General features: G+C 33.3%; 1 protein-coding gene and 1 long non-coding RNA gene across 2 annotated transcripts in view; both read right to left on the reverse strand.

Moving 5' to 3' along the window:
• Positions 1–2645: 2645 nt before the first annotated feature.
• On the reverse strand, positions 2646–5084 carry LOC149424707 (uncharacterized). The gene is made up of 2 exons (XR_016302083.1): positions 3740–5084; positions 2646–2997 (listed from the first exon to the last, which is right to left on the reverse strand). It is a non-coding gene; the product is annotated as an uncharacterized LOC149424707 (long non-coding RNA).
• Positions 5085–5596: 512 nt separating this feature from the next.
• Positions 5597–17039, reverse strand: part of LOC149424708 (sodium/potassium-transporting ATPase subunit beta-1-like) — a 50230-nt gene continuing 38787 nt past the window's right edge. The window contains exons 5-7 of the mRNA XM_089631476.1: positions 16009–16110; positions 15694–15865; positions 5597–7375 (exon numbers count right to left, since the gene is read on the reverse strand). Coding sequence (XP_089487602.1) covers positions 7266–7375; positions 15694–15865; positions 16009–16110 — 384 coding nt within the window. The 3' untranslated portion in view covers positions 5597–7265. The remainder of the gene's footprint in view (positions 7376–15693; positions 15866–16008; positions 16111–17039) is intronic.

The raw sequence follows: 17039 nt of genomic DNA on the forward strand, positions 1-17039 counted from the left end.
TGGCAATTTTAATTTAATTATTTTTTTTTTTCAAATTTTTACTTTTATTTTAAAATATGTGATTTTGACAGATATCCGCTTGTAGTACACAAAAAGATTAAATTAAATAATTAATTTTGTATATGGAAAAGTATTTTATTTAAAATTTTCTTATATCTACATATTTACACATTTTGATTTATAATAAAATGATTTTTTAGTAATAAAATAAGAAGTTAAGAGACAAGCTGACAAAAAAGCAAATAATGATAATTCCTTGACTAAAACATAGTTTTCGTCCGACTTCAAAAATATTATATTAAATTGATTTTTAAAACCATTCGGTATAAACTATAATATGATTTGTGTATTTCGGATAATGTGTACACAGTTAATCTGAAATCAATAAAGCCTTAAATAATAAAATAAATCACAAATAATTAAGTCACAAACAATAATACAATGCAGGTATAGTATAAATATGCATTTCTTTAAATGAAAGTTTATCAAAATATAATTATAATTATTTTGAAATACAGAAAAATGATGTGGGTTGTTGGAATCATAATATACAATTTAATATTTACACCATTTAGTTCAAGATTAATGAACCAAACTATTTAGTTTACATAAAACACAATTTACAAGATTCCCGTACTGATATCGGCAGAATAAACAGGTAAAAATAGCATTGTAAACATAAAAACGACTACACTGATAACATACTAACATGACAAGCATTGGAATCCAAAACCTTTAGAACAATAATTCGCTGCTTGAGCAATAACAATGAGATGGCATCGTTATTGAAGACCATTTACTTGTGACACATTCTTGCTGAAAACACTTCGTTATAGTTGTGCCGCTTTTATTCTGAGGTGCGAATTTATCTAATGCATCTGTATGGAAAATGGTAACTTATTGTGCAACAGAGTAAAAAATAAATAATAAAACCTACATACTTACTATAATTATATTTGATGGCACTATTTTCACAAATATTTAAACTCCGAGAATATTGCGCAGAATTCACACATCGGATCTGTCCGCAAAGCAAATCAGCCAAAGGCAACACACACCCGGTTATCCGGAAATTCAGACATTCAAGCGGCGAGCATCTCATATTACAGTGATGGTATATCTAGGGGATTTTCCCTACTTCTAGCAAAAAAAAAACATTTTAGGGAAAATGGAAAAAGCACAAAGTTAAAATTTTAGTTTAGTAGTGAAAACATGTCAACTTAATCGTGGTAATTTTTAAGTATTTTGGGGAATTCTGCAAACTTTGAAGTTGTAGGGAAATTTGATCTGAAATCCAGGGAAAAAAAATCGTCATACCATAACTGAATGACCCCATGATCATCGACTGCGAATAAAGTCATGCTCGGTGGGCCGATCCGTTGCGTACATTCACACACAGATCGGCTCGTGACGGATAGACGGAGTGTGGACTGATGATTGAGCCGGTCGCAGGAATATGCGTGCAGATCTGTCTCCCGAGCAGATCCGTTTGTGAATTCTGCACATAAGGTTATGTAACTGTTGAAAGGTCTAAGCCAAACTTATTATTTAGAAATGAACTGAGGAGGTTATGGATATAATCGAGATTATGAATCAATTCAATTTCTTCATTACGAATTTATAAATAAAATAATTAAACAAACAATTTTGAAATCAAACGATTTTGCAACTTGGAAATCCATTAGAATTCGAGAAAATGTCAATATTTTTTTATTACATCCAAACCAATGTAGTCCGTAAACTAACTACAGAAGAGTGGGAATTTTTTTTGCTAAAATGAAAAAAATGATGAAATTTTAATGAAATTATAAAGCCACAATAATAAGCCCTAATGCATGTTTATTACTTATTTTATGACAAATGAACAAAAAAAATGTTTTCCCGAATGATATTTTTGAACTTCAGCTTATTCAAGTATAAGATTCACCCATCCATTTGAGATCTTATTCCAGACCAGCCAATTCCCTTTAAATATTAGGTAGGTACTCCATTCGGTTGACTCTAAGCAAGGCGCACACGAGGGACTTTTATCGCAATGACTATTTATCAATCCATTGGGGTATATATGGTGGCCATGTGACATTAGTGTTATATATAAAGAGACGCCCAACACTCGCCGCGACACAAGTTGCTTGTGTAAGTCGTATCGGGACGAATACATACATTTCTTTCAACAAACATTAGAATAAGCAGTACCTAAATTATCTTTGCCAAAACAAATACTAGATTCAACGGCTCTACAAATTAATGTATTATAACGATTATATAGTACTTAAGTAACAAAATATAGACCTGTTCTATTAGGTAGTTTTCATAATGTCTTTATGTTATGAATATATTTATATAAAAAACCAATAAAAACATGTATTTGAAGAAGCCCTGTAAAGGGAAAGTTCATTACTTTCAGGAAACATTTCTACACAATATTACAATAAAATTCACACAAAATTATTATTATATTTTCCTTTTGCTTACATTATTACGTAGAATTTTTTTCCGAAGGTAATGAAAGCATAATCCGGAACAATTTGATAATGTACTAACTCATGTTGAATACGTACCTGTCAACTAGGTGCCTTTTTAAGGTATTGTGATAAATTTTATTTGTTGTTTTTTTGTTTGTTACTTGTTTCTTTACATTGTAACTTAATTAGTTTCACTTGATCGTGCCATGTCTTCCTCGGGTATCCTCAACCTCTTCAACCATTCACTTTCATGTCATACATTCTCCTTACACCTCCTTCTTCGTTCATCACTTACATCTCATTTTACCACACATAATGAATTGATTCATGTCTTCCTCGGGCATCCTTGATTTTTTCTACCATTCACTTCATTTTGTATCATGACATCCACTTTGTTACTTTTAAAAATGATTGAACATTATGTTGAAGTTTAATTCGACTCCGTATCTCATTACAGTGCAGATATAATGGGTTAAGTCTTTCTCAAGCTTCCCTGACTTCTTATACCGTTCAAATCACACTCTAGACACTCCTGGCACCACAGACATAGGAATTAATAGACGAGAAGATAATGGCGAGGGGTAAAATCAACTGTTGAAGAACGAAGGGCGTAAGGCTGACTGTGATTCGTCAATAAACCAATCTGACAGTAAATAGGCATCTCGCATTATAATATCACCATTTACTTCTTAAAAGTAAAATCTGCTTTGGAATGAATAGACATTTTTACATGGGAGCACAAATTACTCGCCACGTTATGAACAAATTTGCGAAGTCCAAATTCGGCAAAAAAATTCGGTTGTATTTTCAGAGTCGAATATTTCGTTTAAGTATTTAGTTAAGACACTTTTATAAATGTTCATAATTTACTTCCCAGCAACCAACCAGCTTTGTGTTTCGCGTCCAGACGTTTCTCGATATGATAGTATAATATGTTTCTAAAACTGATCTATATTATACGATGTGAATATGCTTAAAATAAAGTAAAATAATGCTTATATATGGAATGTAATACGACAATTGGGTTTATTCTCCTTTTCACATCTATTTTTACAAGTTTTCATAGTACAAGTCAACATTTTGCCGTGTTATTTCGTAAAATGAACCGATGATGCCTCGACCATAGTTCGCACAAGAATGATGACGTCATGTTTTCAAATTTCTTTTGAGGCCATACGCCAGCCCAGCCGGTTCCAACGGAACCGGTATGGGGAGTGGGGATAATACGCTTTTAATCACTTAGGGCAGGTCTACTAATATTCATATGTCTATGCCTGGCACTAATAAGAACAAACATCAAAAGTTTCATCGCAATCCAATGAATGGTATAGGAACGCGAACGGGAAAAACAAAGAAACATTAAAAAAATGTATTTATAGATTTAAATCTTTTCATGAAAAATAATAATTTCTACATAATAAAACATGACAAAGCGAAATTGAAATGAATGAGAATTTCGCATATAAATCTAATAATTAGAATTTTGTGTCTAAATATAATAATCTAATCTAAGTACATTTTAAGGGTTTTGTTAATTGCTACACTAATATTGTACTAGAAACTAAGTTCTCAATTTGTCTTTTATGTATTCGATAAGAAACAATTTTGTTTCTTAAAGAAAATCGCGTTTTCTTAAATGATAATTTAATTTATAAAATGATAACACTTAAGTTTTAAACTAAAAATACTGTTGTAAAAACAAGACATCTAAAGTGAAATTTTGGTAGTCAACACAAAATAGGGAAAGAATGAATAAATCGTTGGAACCAAATTGCACTTTTTAGCCTAATTATTTAAACATTCATAATTAAACTAATTTTATGATTTACAACCACCATGCCAAACATATGCACTAGGTACAAGATAGATAGGTATCACTAGAAACTCAATTCTTTCAAGAAAGGCATACAAATACAATATTGTATCGGTGATTCAATCCAATATCGTATTTGTATGTTGGAAGAATTAAGTGTATTTTTATAAAATAATTCAATTTACATCATATATGAACGCTTAGATTATAAAAAACGTTACATTTAACTTTAAGTGGGCACAAAATAATATTATGTATAATAATATACCAACTAACTTCATAATATTATACAAGAAGAAAATTTTTAAGTCAGAATTTCATGGCATATAAACGCTTTTCCTGTTTTCTGTGCTCAATATGTTCACAATGAATTAGTTTTGACGAAAACTTAACATTAAAGCAAAGAATAACGTTACAGCATTAAAAAAAAACACACACACTAACTTAAGGTTTATGCCAACTGGTTTCGACATAAACAAATCTTTTTTATATACATCTATTTGAATTTCGATTTGTTTTCTTAGTTGAATGGATAAATTAATTGATAGAATCATTGTCGATGACAATGCATTCTATCAACTTTTGGTGACACTCACGCAAACGCATGCGCACACACACGTATTTCTCTGAAATTGGATGACATTATATAATGCCTCATTTACATGCCTATAACGTATTAAATAACAGAACAAAACGTGTTTTAAATAATTTTCGGAGCTTACTTTGCGATTTTTTTTATATCGAGGGAATTTCATATAATTAACGTTTCGGCATAAAAAATGTATAGATATTATCTTAAAATATAACATATACAGGGTGTCCGGAAACTCGTAGTACAAGCGGGAAACTGGTGAATCTACATCACATTAGGAGTCGATTTTGTAGTATATATTTTTTTGATTTGAGCTTTCGTTATCGAGTAAATCGAGTTAGAAGTTGACTTTTTTTTTTTTTTTTTAATCAAATTCTTATAAATTATTACTGAAGATCAAAGTACCCAACTAATTAAAACTATTTGAAAGTAAAACAAATGAAGAAACTCGGATTTGAAGCATTATTTTGAAATCACCCTTCATTTAACCCGGTGTAATCATAAAATATTTCTGCTCTGCAGGGTTAAAACATCTGTTGTTTAACCCTACACACCAGAAAAAACTTTAACCTTAAAATAGCCGAAAAATATTTTTTTTTGGTTTTTTTTTTTTTTTTTTGTGAAAATGCTCAAAACAAAAAACTTTATGTTTTTTTGGGTTCCCAATGTGGTGTAGATTCTCAAGTTTCCCGCTTGTACTACGAGTTTCCGGACACCGTGTATATTTTTTGGAACTTAACTATAGTTATTATATTTGTATTATGTAATATATATTGAAGTTAACTATAAAGTGGTTATAAATCGGTAGAAATTGGGTATGTGGGGGATTAGTTGATAGCGGTGTTCACTCATGTAAGTCAGTCCCTGGTGAGAAAGGTTCAATCCTCAGTCAAAAAACATATATTTTTTAAGTTTTAAAAGACATTTTAAAAGTTCACAGCAGTTAAGAGCCAGTCCCCAGGGAGGAAGGTTCAATACTAAGTAAAATATAAATATAATAATTAAATTCATCTATTAATAAAAATAGATGTATTTTAGTAAAAAAAACTTTGTTTGATTAATAAAAACACTAATTATCCTTATTTTACCCATTGCATGGGTATTTATAGATTTCCTGTCAAATAAAATATTATTGCTTATAAACTAAATAAGGAATAAAAGAAAAAAAACAAACTTTCATCATCACATAAAATAAGTTGCGAGCACAGAAAAAATGCGTTTAGACATATATTTTACTACTTTTAACAGTCCAACAAAGTAAACTTTCTGGCTTAAACTATTATTATTTTGTTCGACTTTTGCAACAAAATAAATCTTCTTGTGTCTTGTACATAATATATCCTCTCTTCCTTAATGATGTACTCTGTAAAGGTCTGTCTACACCCAGCAACATGCATGAGCAATCATTTTTTGCAAAAGTCGCAATCATTTGAAGTGTATACATGAAAGCCATTTGCGCATTATAAAGTTTTGCTACCTTAGCGCATTTACTTACTTGTGAAAAGTATAGCAAATTTAGTTTGCACAAATTAACATTCGTGCAAGCCTTTTGCGAGCCATACTGTTTTGCCGACTTGACGTACATGCTTACTTGTGCAAATTAGAGTTTGTGCAAGTAAGATTAAGCGTGTAGACGGACCTTAATGATGTCCGAAATGCAGATGCAAGGAATAGGAGGAAAAGTTTAAAAGTTGAATGTCCCAAAAGTAAAATATTATAGTAGTATTAGGTTTGGTTAAAATGTTTTTACCACGTTTACTTCTAAATACACCCAAATTATTGAAATAACACACTGTTTCAACTTATTAGTAAGAGAAACAACTGCTTATATCTGGGGAGATGCAGAAAAAAATCAAAAAGTAGGTTATTAGGTTCTGAGTTCGGGTTATAATAATTTGTGCATGTGTAGATTGAAGCGGAACCTTCCGGCAAATGTGACAGCACACTGACAAGATTAAATATGGCATTGAAATTTGGAAAAATTTGAACATTTATTGAGAAAAATTGGAACTTTAATGCACATTGTTCCATCCCTCCGACGTAAATAGTTGTTTTCTTCTAATACCTAATTAAGTCGAAACTAAGCTCGGTCGGTAAGCAATCGACATAAACCGAAGCTGCAAGACCGTTGCCTTACTATGGCGAACTTAATTTTATGCGCAGGGTCTTGCAGTATTCGGCCTATGTCGATTTTTTACCGACCTGTGGGACATCAAGCTAAGTGTTATTTAATTAATTTGTCCGTAAAGACGTAAGCGGAGTACGGAATTTTTACCATGAATTGGCCGTGAAAATCTTAAAACATATCCGAACTGATTGTAAAAGTCTCCGTATCAGGAGATGAGAAGTTGAGGAGTCACAGTATTAGATTTTTGTGGTGTTATTATTGTGTGTGTTAGTCAATCATGACCTCGAAGTGCACGGAGCCCTGCCTGTCGCGGTGCCCCCCGATGTACTGCAGGTTCTTGGCCCAAGCGCGGCACTCTATGTTGATGATGCGGTTCACTGAAACAGATAAGGTAAGTGTTATTGATATCTACTTTATTACCTACTGAGAGTGTTATTATGTCTTCATGTCTCGGCGTATAACATAATGTACTTCTTATCAGCAAAATGAAGATACTTCTTTCGGATAACAAAATAGGTAATAGATCACGGCTATTCTAACATATTTATACAAATAGATAGATATATTTCAACATGATAAAGGACTAAAGGCTAAAGGGGCAACTCATACGGTGTTATATAAGGTAAAGTTAGTTAAATTAAATAGGCAGACAAGTGGCAAGTAAGCGAATATATAAAATCAACCCTTGAATTTTTTTTTGTTACTATAGTATATCTATTTTCAATTTACGACCTAGTTGCGTTTATGATCTCTTGGGCCGGCTAGTACCTCGCAAATTTCAAAGTTTTTTTAGTTTGATTGAGGATTGAGCCTTCCTCCCCACGGACTGGTACTTAAAAACGCTAACAACTGAGCCGAATCCCGTTTGGGTAGGACAGAGATTAATTTCGAATATTAATTGGTGTAATGTCATTCAATTTTAGAGAAATGCGTATACGTCCGCGTGTGTGTACGTGATTGCCACCAAATGTTGATAGAATGCATTGTCATCAACAACGAGTCTGTCTGCCGTGTTTCAGCTAGATCGGATGTCGGGAAGTATGTTGATTTCCACTTTCAAGTTTCTATTTCTTTCATACATTGAAATCAAGAAAATAAAATCGAAACACAAAACGGTATGTAATGTATTTAAATAATAAAAGAGCATGTTCGGTTATTTAAAAATCTTTATTCAAGGACTAAGTAACAACAAATTGTGTAAAACGTCTCTTTCTGTACATCTGAAATGCTAAATTTGCGAAAAAGAAACAAAATTTTCTTTACAATATTGTCTTTTACCAAACCAAGCATTGTCATGAAAGGTATTTAAAATATTATGTTCGAAATGTGAGTCTAAAGGAAAACTCTGGAATATTGGAGAGCGGCGAAGCTTAATGCCAAATCACTATTTTGATTAATCTTTATAACGAATTGGTGTACATTATGAATTCCAAAAAATATGCTTTAGATAAATTGAAGGTTTTCCTATCGTTTCGTTTGAGTAGAATACAAATAAAAAAATATATTATTCAATAAAAAATATAAATTTAAACTTCTAAAAAGTATTTTTTTTCAATAGAAATGTATGAACGCGTAAAGAAACAATTTAAAAAATACAATATCATAGCTAAGATTATCTGTGACAGTTTCACTTGATTAACTTTTTTGTTTTCTTATAAAATTATTTACAAAATAAATAAAAACCAGTTTTGTGCTTGAAGTCAAACGTTTCTAGACTCCGTTTGTCAGGCGATGTTAATGCCTATAACCGACAATATAATGTATACCAAGAATATACAGTTTGTGGCTTGTACTCGTAGCTTCTTATTAGGGTTAATCGCGACGTACTTTATAATCTACGCGTTCGTAGATGGCTTTAATTAATTTATTTTATTAAAATACAATTTTTGCAAGTTATGCTATAAATTATTAAGACGAATTATTTGTTTGCGCCCGTAAAAAACATTTTTTTTTCAAGAAAGGCATACAAATAATATATCGGATAAAATCATCGATAAAACGAAAGAATTGAGTTTTTAAACGAAAAAATCGATTTATTCATATTCATATTGTGTATGTACGGGCGCAAACAAATAATATTTAAATAGTATAAAATAAAGTCGCTATCCGCGTCTGTCTGTTTGTGCTCTTAGTTCTTCAAAACTATGGATTTTGAGATTATTTTTTATTATCGTGTATAGAATTTCTTCCGGAAGGTTTACATATATAATACATGCATATTATATTTGTAGAAAGTTGAGAAAAGTCTATGTTTTATAATCAAGTCGTAAAAATATATTTTCGGGCACTACATTCTAGAGATACATTGTATATCTTAAAAGGCCTACAGAAAAGCCGACGATGGTATAATATATGTCTTAAGTCAAATCTACCTATCCATTCTAATGTTTGCAATACACGTAATAGGTGTAATGTATGAAATTGTCTGTTCATAATACTGACCATATAAATCTATCAGAATTATATTTGACGAAACTTCCTTCTTATCAATCACATTTCAAACGAGGTTCACTTATCTCCATATGGAATATATACCTACATATTATTATTATCGTGTCGATATACGACCAGTTAAAATAGTATATTCATTTGCGCGACCTTAACCCCATTGCATAATCATGACCTTGTGAAATCATCTTAATACAAACATGTTAATATATTATATTGTTTTCATTCATTGAAACATACAGGAAAACACCCTTGAATTTATTTATGAAGATCGATAGTACCTGCCGAAAGTTTAAAAAAAGTTTGGAATAATGAAACACAGATAATGTAAAATATCTTTACTAATCTTTGGAACCTTTCGATCTGAAAAAAAAACTATGAGAAGGTGCCTTTTAGCGTTGTTTTTCTCATCATAATCTGATTTTAAATAGATTTGAATAAATTAGCCACAATTAAAACTTTATTTGAAGCATCACTAGTAGGTAGGTATCTGCATTTAAAAAAAACAAGACACACGAAGGGAGGTAGTATTGAAAAAAATAATGTGAGATAAAACAAAATTGTTAATTTTCATTTATTTATTTACATTTAAATACATAATAAAACAAGGATACAAAATACGAAAAAAGGATTATAAAACCTTTTATTAGTTGTTATTACAGGGTCGGCACTATGAGGGCGCAATTGGAGCAGACTGCTCCGGGCGCCGAATTGCCAATTGGGCTGATAAAACCCGACACCTAACAGTCCTACACATCGCCCTTGGGATTATTTTTCATAAAAACGGCGCTACACAAAAATTCGAATCATCCGAATATTATTGCTTACGGATTCTTGCAGCAGATTCTCCATCTCCGTGTCACCTGTTTCTGTTCTTCATTTTATTTAACTTAATTTCAATTTCAATTTGTAATATTTATATATTTTTTTGTAATATCTGCATTAACTGTACAGCGCCCCTGAGGTGATATTTCGCAAAAGCGGCGCTATAAAAATCATCCAATAAATAAATAAAAATAAAAGTGATCACGTACCTAAGCGTCTATTGGTTTTGACAAGGGGCGCCAAAATTTTATTCGCTACTATGATTTAAATTTACAATCAGACTCTATATCCTATGAAACAAAATGTAAGTAAATTAAAAGTGTTCTAACTAAAAAAATATCAGAAATGCATTTTTGTAAGTTATTTTGGTTATATTAAAAATATCTGCTACTTCTACATATTGGTTACCTAAGCTATGGATGCGCGGTATAAGCATTGATGTATTATATTTAGATGAGACATGAAGCTGAAAAATTGGTTCCACTTTTTTACCTCGTACGCTCTAACTAAACCTACAGAATCTGATCGATGCGCACCGCTTATCTCGTTCTAATAATAGGTCACGTTTAGACGAGATATGAGTAGGTATGCAATAGCGCCTCTAATTGCATGTCTCTATGGGTATGAGGTAGTTTATAAATGAATTGATATTGACTACGTTTTTAATTACGTTCAGAATATTTCGACTTGTATTTTTCCACTCTAGAAAACATAATATGGCTCGTTTACATGGCGTATGGGACATGGGTATGCACGCACTATAAATGACAATAATTTGAAGCCGTATAGCGCTGTGTCTATTGACTGGGTCTATTATCGGCAAACAAGATTAAAGGGAGGCTGGTCGGCAACAGCGACAAGGCTGAAGCTACGAGCTACGAGTATCGCGGGCTTAAGTGGTTTTGGGCCAAATTTAGTTGACACGACGCACATAGAGCAGGCGGCGGCAAATAGGCCCCCACGGACGCCTTTTTCATTAAAGGTTGTAATTTCCCGCCCTTCATAAAACCGGCTAAGTAATTAAGTAATGAAGCTGCACCTCAGAACCCGCGGGCAAACATATTAATCATTAGTTTTTTTACCGTTTACGTAAAATACCGATATTGGGCAATCTTACTGTGACGGGGTTCTAACTTTTAGCGATGCACAGTGGACGAAATGAAGAAATTACATGAAATTTTGTTGGTGTAATATATTAATTTGTTTTAAACTACTTTCTTTTAATACAATTGTTGATCGGTTTCGGAACTACCCTTCCATTACAATATTACAAAGTTTTTGACAGTTTTAGTATTATCCTGACATTCGAAGGGTACTTCAGAAATCCGGCGACAATTATAAGTGGTTTTAATTCATTAATGTATAATTATGGTAAACCAAAAATTAAATGCTTTTTACGAGTGTGTTTTTTACAGCAAGTAATCAAATTATGGCAGGGTAAATAATGGTTTCACCCTCGCCCAGGAATTAAAACTGCTATTAAATAAGTTCTTGACGTACCTATTATAATCATCACATCACTAAAGTGATATGCTAAAGAGAACATTTTTTTTTATTGTTTTGTTAATTTTTTTTTTTCAAGCCGTCCACTGTGCGTTGTAAAAACCAAACATTTTAAAATACAAAGTACACTTAGTTTGCACCAAATTTTATAGCATTTGCCCTCGAACTAATGCGATATCTGTGGTCTTTACATTTGAATAATTTTACAGTCTACGCGTTTATCGCTTTATGAAGCAGATACTTGGAAACACTTACACAATAATATGTATTGTAATATTAGTTTCTTTGTGTTTACTTTGTAGCCTTGCTACTCGACATTTAAGTCAGTAACGATTACATTTAAACGAATAAAAGTGTGTCTCAACGTTTCGAAGCGTTGCTTGCTATGGGTTTAGCCGTGTTTAGTGATCAGATCTGAATAGCCAGGTACTTCCCCATTCTCCTCTTCTCCATCTCCTTCTCCTCCCTACTACATGCAGCCTCGCAACATACCGCAATAATTGGGGATGTCATAGTCTCTAGCTCCAGACGGCTTGGAAGAGTTAAGAGTTAACTCTTATCAAAAATGACATGTGACAGACGGTGAGTTAAAATAATTTAATTAATATACAAACGAGGTTCAGATTAGTAATACGCAGTTTGGTGAAGATTCACCTAAAATAATGCGCTAACATCTGATGCTAACCCTGGTGTGTAGAATAGATTTTAATTATTTTTTTTCAAAGGAAGCAAAACACATTGTGAATTGAAATTTTAAATAAATGAAATGAAAATACTTGGTTTTAGGTCACTTTATTGATAAATTTTATTGTCTACCGGTTTCGGTACCTCCATACCACCATCAGGTCAATTATAAAAATTATGCTATTAAATACAGAAGTACTCATATTATCAAAAAAGAAGGAGACAGTATACTGGGAATTGAATTCTTATTTCTTATTTAGAGTACCTATATGCGTACGGCCCTGAGCCATACGCCTGGCGCGTGTAAACTGTTGGCACCCCTTTTCAAAACCAGGAGACCGTAGGTGATCATTGTAAACATTCGGATGATTTGTATTTCCGTGTAGCGCCGTTTTTATAAAAAATAACCTCAAGGGCGATTTATAAGGTGTTAGATATTATCAGCACCTTGAGAATTCGGTGCCCGGAGCGAACTGCTACAGTTGTGCCCGCTTAGGGCCGACCCTGTATACACTACAAACGCTCTTGCTAGCTTATGCACTGAGGATAGTTCTTTGATTACGGACTGCGCCAATTGCGCCCGCACTAGGCCGGCCCTGCCTACGTAGTATCGTAGGACATAGTATACAGGGCATCCTGAATATATTATCGCAGTAAATGTATTTTATAATCTAGATTAAGCTACTAGAGAAAAGTGCACTTGAGGAAAATACCATTTAATTACGCTATTAATTGTTATTTACTCTTTGTCGACGTGTATTCAAGCCTTCTATAAATGTTTTAATCTCTGTGAGTGTTGAAATGCAGGGTTTTCCAATAAGAGGTGTTATTTTGAATAGCCCGCTATTTCGGTAGATGTAACTTTTGAAGCATTCATTTTTCGACATTTGACAAGTAGAAACTACGCCATTCATAAAAATGGAACGATACACGCTTCAACAACGCATTGAAATTATTAAAATTCACTTGAGTGAATCAAATGCAAATCATCTTGAGTGATGAGGCCCATTTCCACCTCGGTGGCTTCGTCAACAAGCGAAATTGTCGCATCTGGGGCTCGGAAAACCCGAGAGTTATTGTTGAAAAGCCTCTCTATCCTCAACGTGTGACTGTTTGGTGCGGTTTATGGTCCGGCGGAGTCATTGGACCTTACTTTTTCTAAAATGAGACTGGAGCAACAGTTACGGTGAATGGATTGCGCTATGGAGAGATGATTAATGATTTTTTATAGCTGGAATTAGATGATATTGATCTGGTCAGCGTTTACTTTCAACAAGACGGTGCTGTATACCACACAAGCAACAAAACCATTAATCTTTTACAATTGAATATCAAAATAACACCTCTTATTGGAAAACCCTGTATAATTCAGCCGTTTGGCAACTTTAATAAAACCACAAAATTATCAAAAATCTCATAATGGGGTATTTCCACAATTTATGAATACCGTTAAAATGTGTGGAAGATTTAAAGTTTGTTTTTTTTTTTATATGAAACTGCACAAGAGTCCCAACCGTCTGAAGCCAGTGAGACTATAGCATCCCCAATCGGGTATGTTGTGAGTTTGAAGGTAATGGGGAGGGAAAGACGATGGCTAAGAGGAAGGTGGGGCTGGCTATTCAGATCTGGTCACCAAACACGGCCAAAGCCATTTCAAGCAACGTTTCAATTTTGAATGGTGGTGCTCCAGGGCGATACTGAGAGTATCTTCCACCCTGGAACTTGCCGCATATTACTGTATATAATTTTAGAAATAACCCAAATTAATCAAATCAAATTTACTTGCGCACGCCGGGATTGAACCCGCGACCTCCAGCTCGCTAGTCGAGAGCCTTAGCCCTCAACCACGGAGGGCGTCTGTTTCAATGATTATATTACTAAAAATATGTAATTTTAGTATTTTCATTCATAATTATGAATTTGAAAAACGATCTAAAACCGCACATTCAGAAACGGTTCCAATAGGCTACAACGTCATTATGATATAGACAACGCCAATGTATGGTTAGACGGCTGTCACCAACGTCGCCTGGCGTGACGTCAACGCCGCCGAATTCACGAATAAAAACGAAGTTGTCGTTTTGGGTGGCAGATCGAAAATGGCACATTGTAACGTTATAGAAAATTTATTCGTCAACGTAAAAATGAAATAAAAATACTTTAGAATCTTTATTAATATATTTTTTTCAAGAATAATTTTTTTTTTTTAAATCACTGAAAATACGCTATTCAAAGCATGGACCTAGGTTGTGTTTTTTTCCTTCTTAATTCAAAGCTTCACTCTTTATGTTCCATACGATAATACAAATATACAAAGTTTGTCTATACCAGTTACGATATTTTTAAATGCATGATTTTCAGTGCACTTACTAGGCGTCTATGTTTAAAAGTGACCATTTTTAACTAATCTTCTGATCCTATTTTAATTTCTATTTCGACCTCTGTAAATTGATGTCATAATAATTTAAATCCTCGCCGTATTGACGATCTTTGACATTATCTGTCTGACCTCCCAGAAAAGTTCAGCTTACGAAATAGCAGCAAGCTGTTAATACAATAATCATTTGTATCGATTGACGATTCGAGCATCTGACATGTGATGGACATTATTATAAGTGTGATTTTATGTTTTGTAGATAAAGAGCTTATCTACTAATATAACGCTACCTCATTTTGCACAATTTCGATTCGTTTCTCAAATTTTCTCGGTGTATTAAGTGATTTGACATACCGGCCTAAATAATAAATTGCCGCTATTTATGGTGATTATAAGCTCAAATAATACTCACATTATCGAAATACGTTGTAACCCCACTATAAATATGTATTCTTTCATTATTGGAGTTTGTCCAGAGGCGTAGTTGGGAGTTGTAGGGTAGGCCTTTTCCTGATAAACTATTAGTAAATTCCTAGTACATCGGAACACTTGGTAATGTATAATGACAAAATGCCAAACTATTAGGACTATATAATACATTCGTATTTTACTAAAAGTTTATCAGGAAACCTATCAATTCATTCATTGAAGGCCTGCAATCCCGTTTTAACCGGATTGCGAATAATTAATTAAATTAACAATGCTTATTTTTCTCCGTACTTAACGAATTTTGATGATGGAAGCAAAAGCAATTATGAAGAAGACAAAAGTATGACGGGTTGTGGTGAAGATGGAAACAGAAGGGACGATGACGAAGATGGAAAGAGAAGGCTAAAAGGATGACATGTTTAGACTTACTCGGAGGACGCAGCAGCCTGACGGCCACCAGCGGGCTGAGGTATCCCGGAGTGTTGACATAGGGGAAGTAGTAAGATGGCAGCCCATGTTCAGGCACGTACTCCATCCCCCCGCCCAGCAGCTCGCGGTCCAGAGGGTTCTCACCCGTGCACGAGATCCACACCTGCTTTCTCTGGAATAACAAAAAAACACACACGTCATCTCTGTAATACTGGCAATTGGTATTAGAGCAATGAGTGGAGCCTGCCAACAGGGAGCTCTCCCCAAAGTCCAGAAATTAGGAAGGGTTTTTAATCGAATCATAAATATGCTTACCTTTTGTGCTGGCAGATTTGCGATGTATAACTTAAGGTCATCGGGCATTTCTACTGGGAGGTCGTTGGGATCATCGTAAAATTCTGGTTGCCATCCGTAAATCTGAAGAAAACATTTGAACATTAGATAAGTAGGTGAACTGAAAATATCTCAACCTATACACGGTGCCCGGAAACTCGCACTACTAGCAGACTAACTGGTGAACCTCCATCACATAGAAAACCCATTTTTTTTTCATTTTTACAAAAATACATTAAATTGCTGATATTAACCACGTATCGAACGATCTTTGTTAAATTTTACATAACAAATTCCATCTTAGAACCCGATTTCCTCGAAAACGTAACCTCAAATCAAAGAAAAATACACCCCAAAATCTGATATGATGTAGATTCACTAATTTTCTGCTTGTAATACGAGTTTTCGGACACCGTGTATTAAAATGCAGCGTTCGTAGTGCTAAAAGGTAAATATACAGCTAAGTCAAATTGGTAATACTTTTGGAAAGTACCTATTTTTTATGCGAGGGTGATGATAAATTTACGGTAAACATTTCGGAAGTAACTTACAAAACTCGTGCATGTAAATTATTTATCTCCGCTACGTAAAATGCGTGAGATTGTGAAATCTCCGATAAGATAAGAATGTTCATTTTTGGATCACCATTGTGCATTTGGTTAGGGTATTAAACTTACATAAAAAATTCATTACATAGAAAAAAAACATAACACAAAATGAATATTATTTTATAATAATCCCTAAGATAAGGCAAACATAATCCATATGCTCGCTTTAATGATACCAGGAAAATTTAGAAAATATTCCGTTCAATGTACCTAGAATTAAGGTCACCGCAGACTGTCATTAATTTATTGATGTCATGATGCTTAACTTAACAGAATTATTCTGCCTGTCTCCGGCTTGAACAAAATTTTGGATTTGCAATCCTGTAAAACGGATTTATTTAATCTAATTCTTTATAAATGTAAAATTGCGATAGTATTAACCGATATGTTTTTAAACTGGTAAAA

The sequence above is a fragment of the Hesperophylax consimilis genome, chromosome 4 (genome assembly GCF_061612785.1).
Source record: "Hesperophylax consimilis isolate HC1 chromosome 4, BYU_Hcon_1.0, whole genome shotgun sequence".
Lineage (NCBI taxonomy): Eukaryota > Metazoa > Arthropoda > Insecta > Trichoptera > Limnephilidae > Hesperophylax > Hesperophylax consimilis.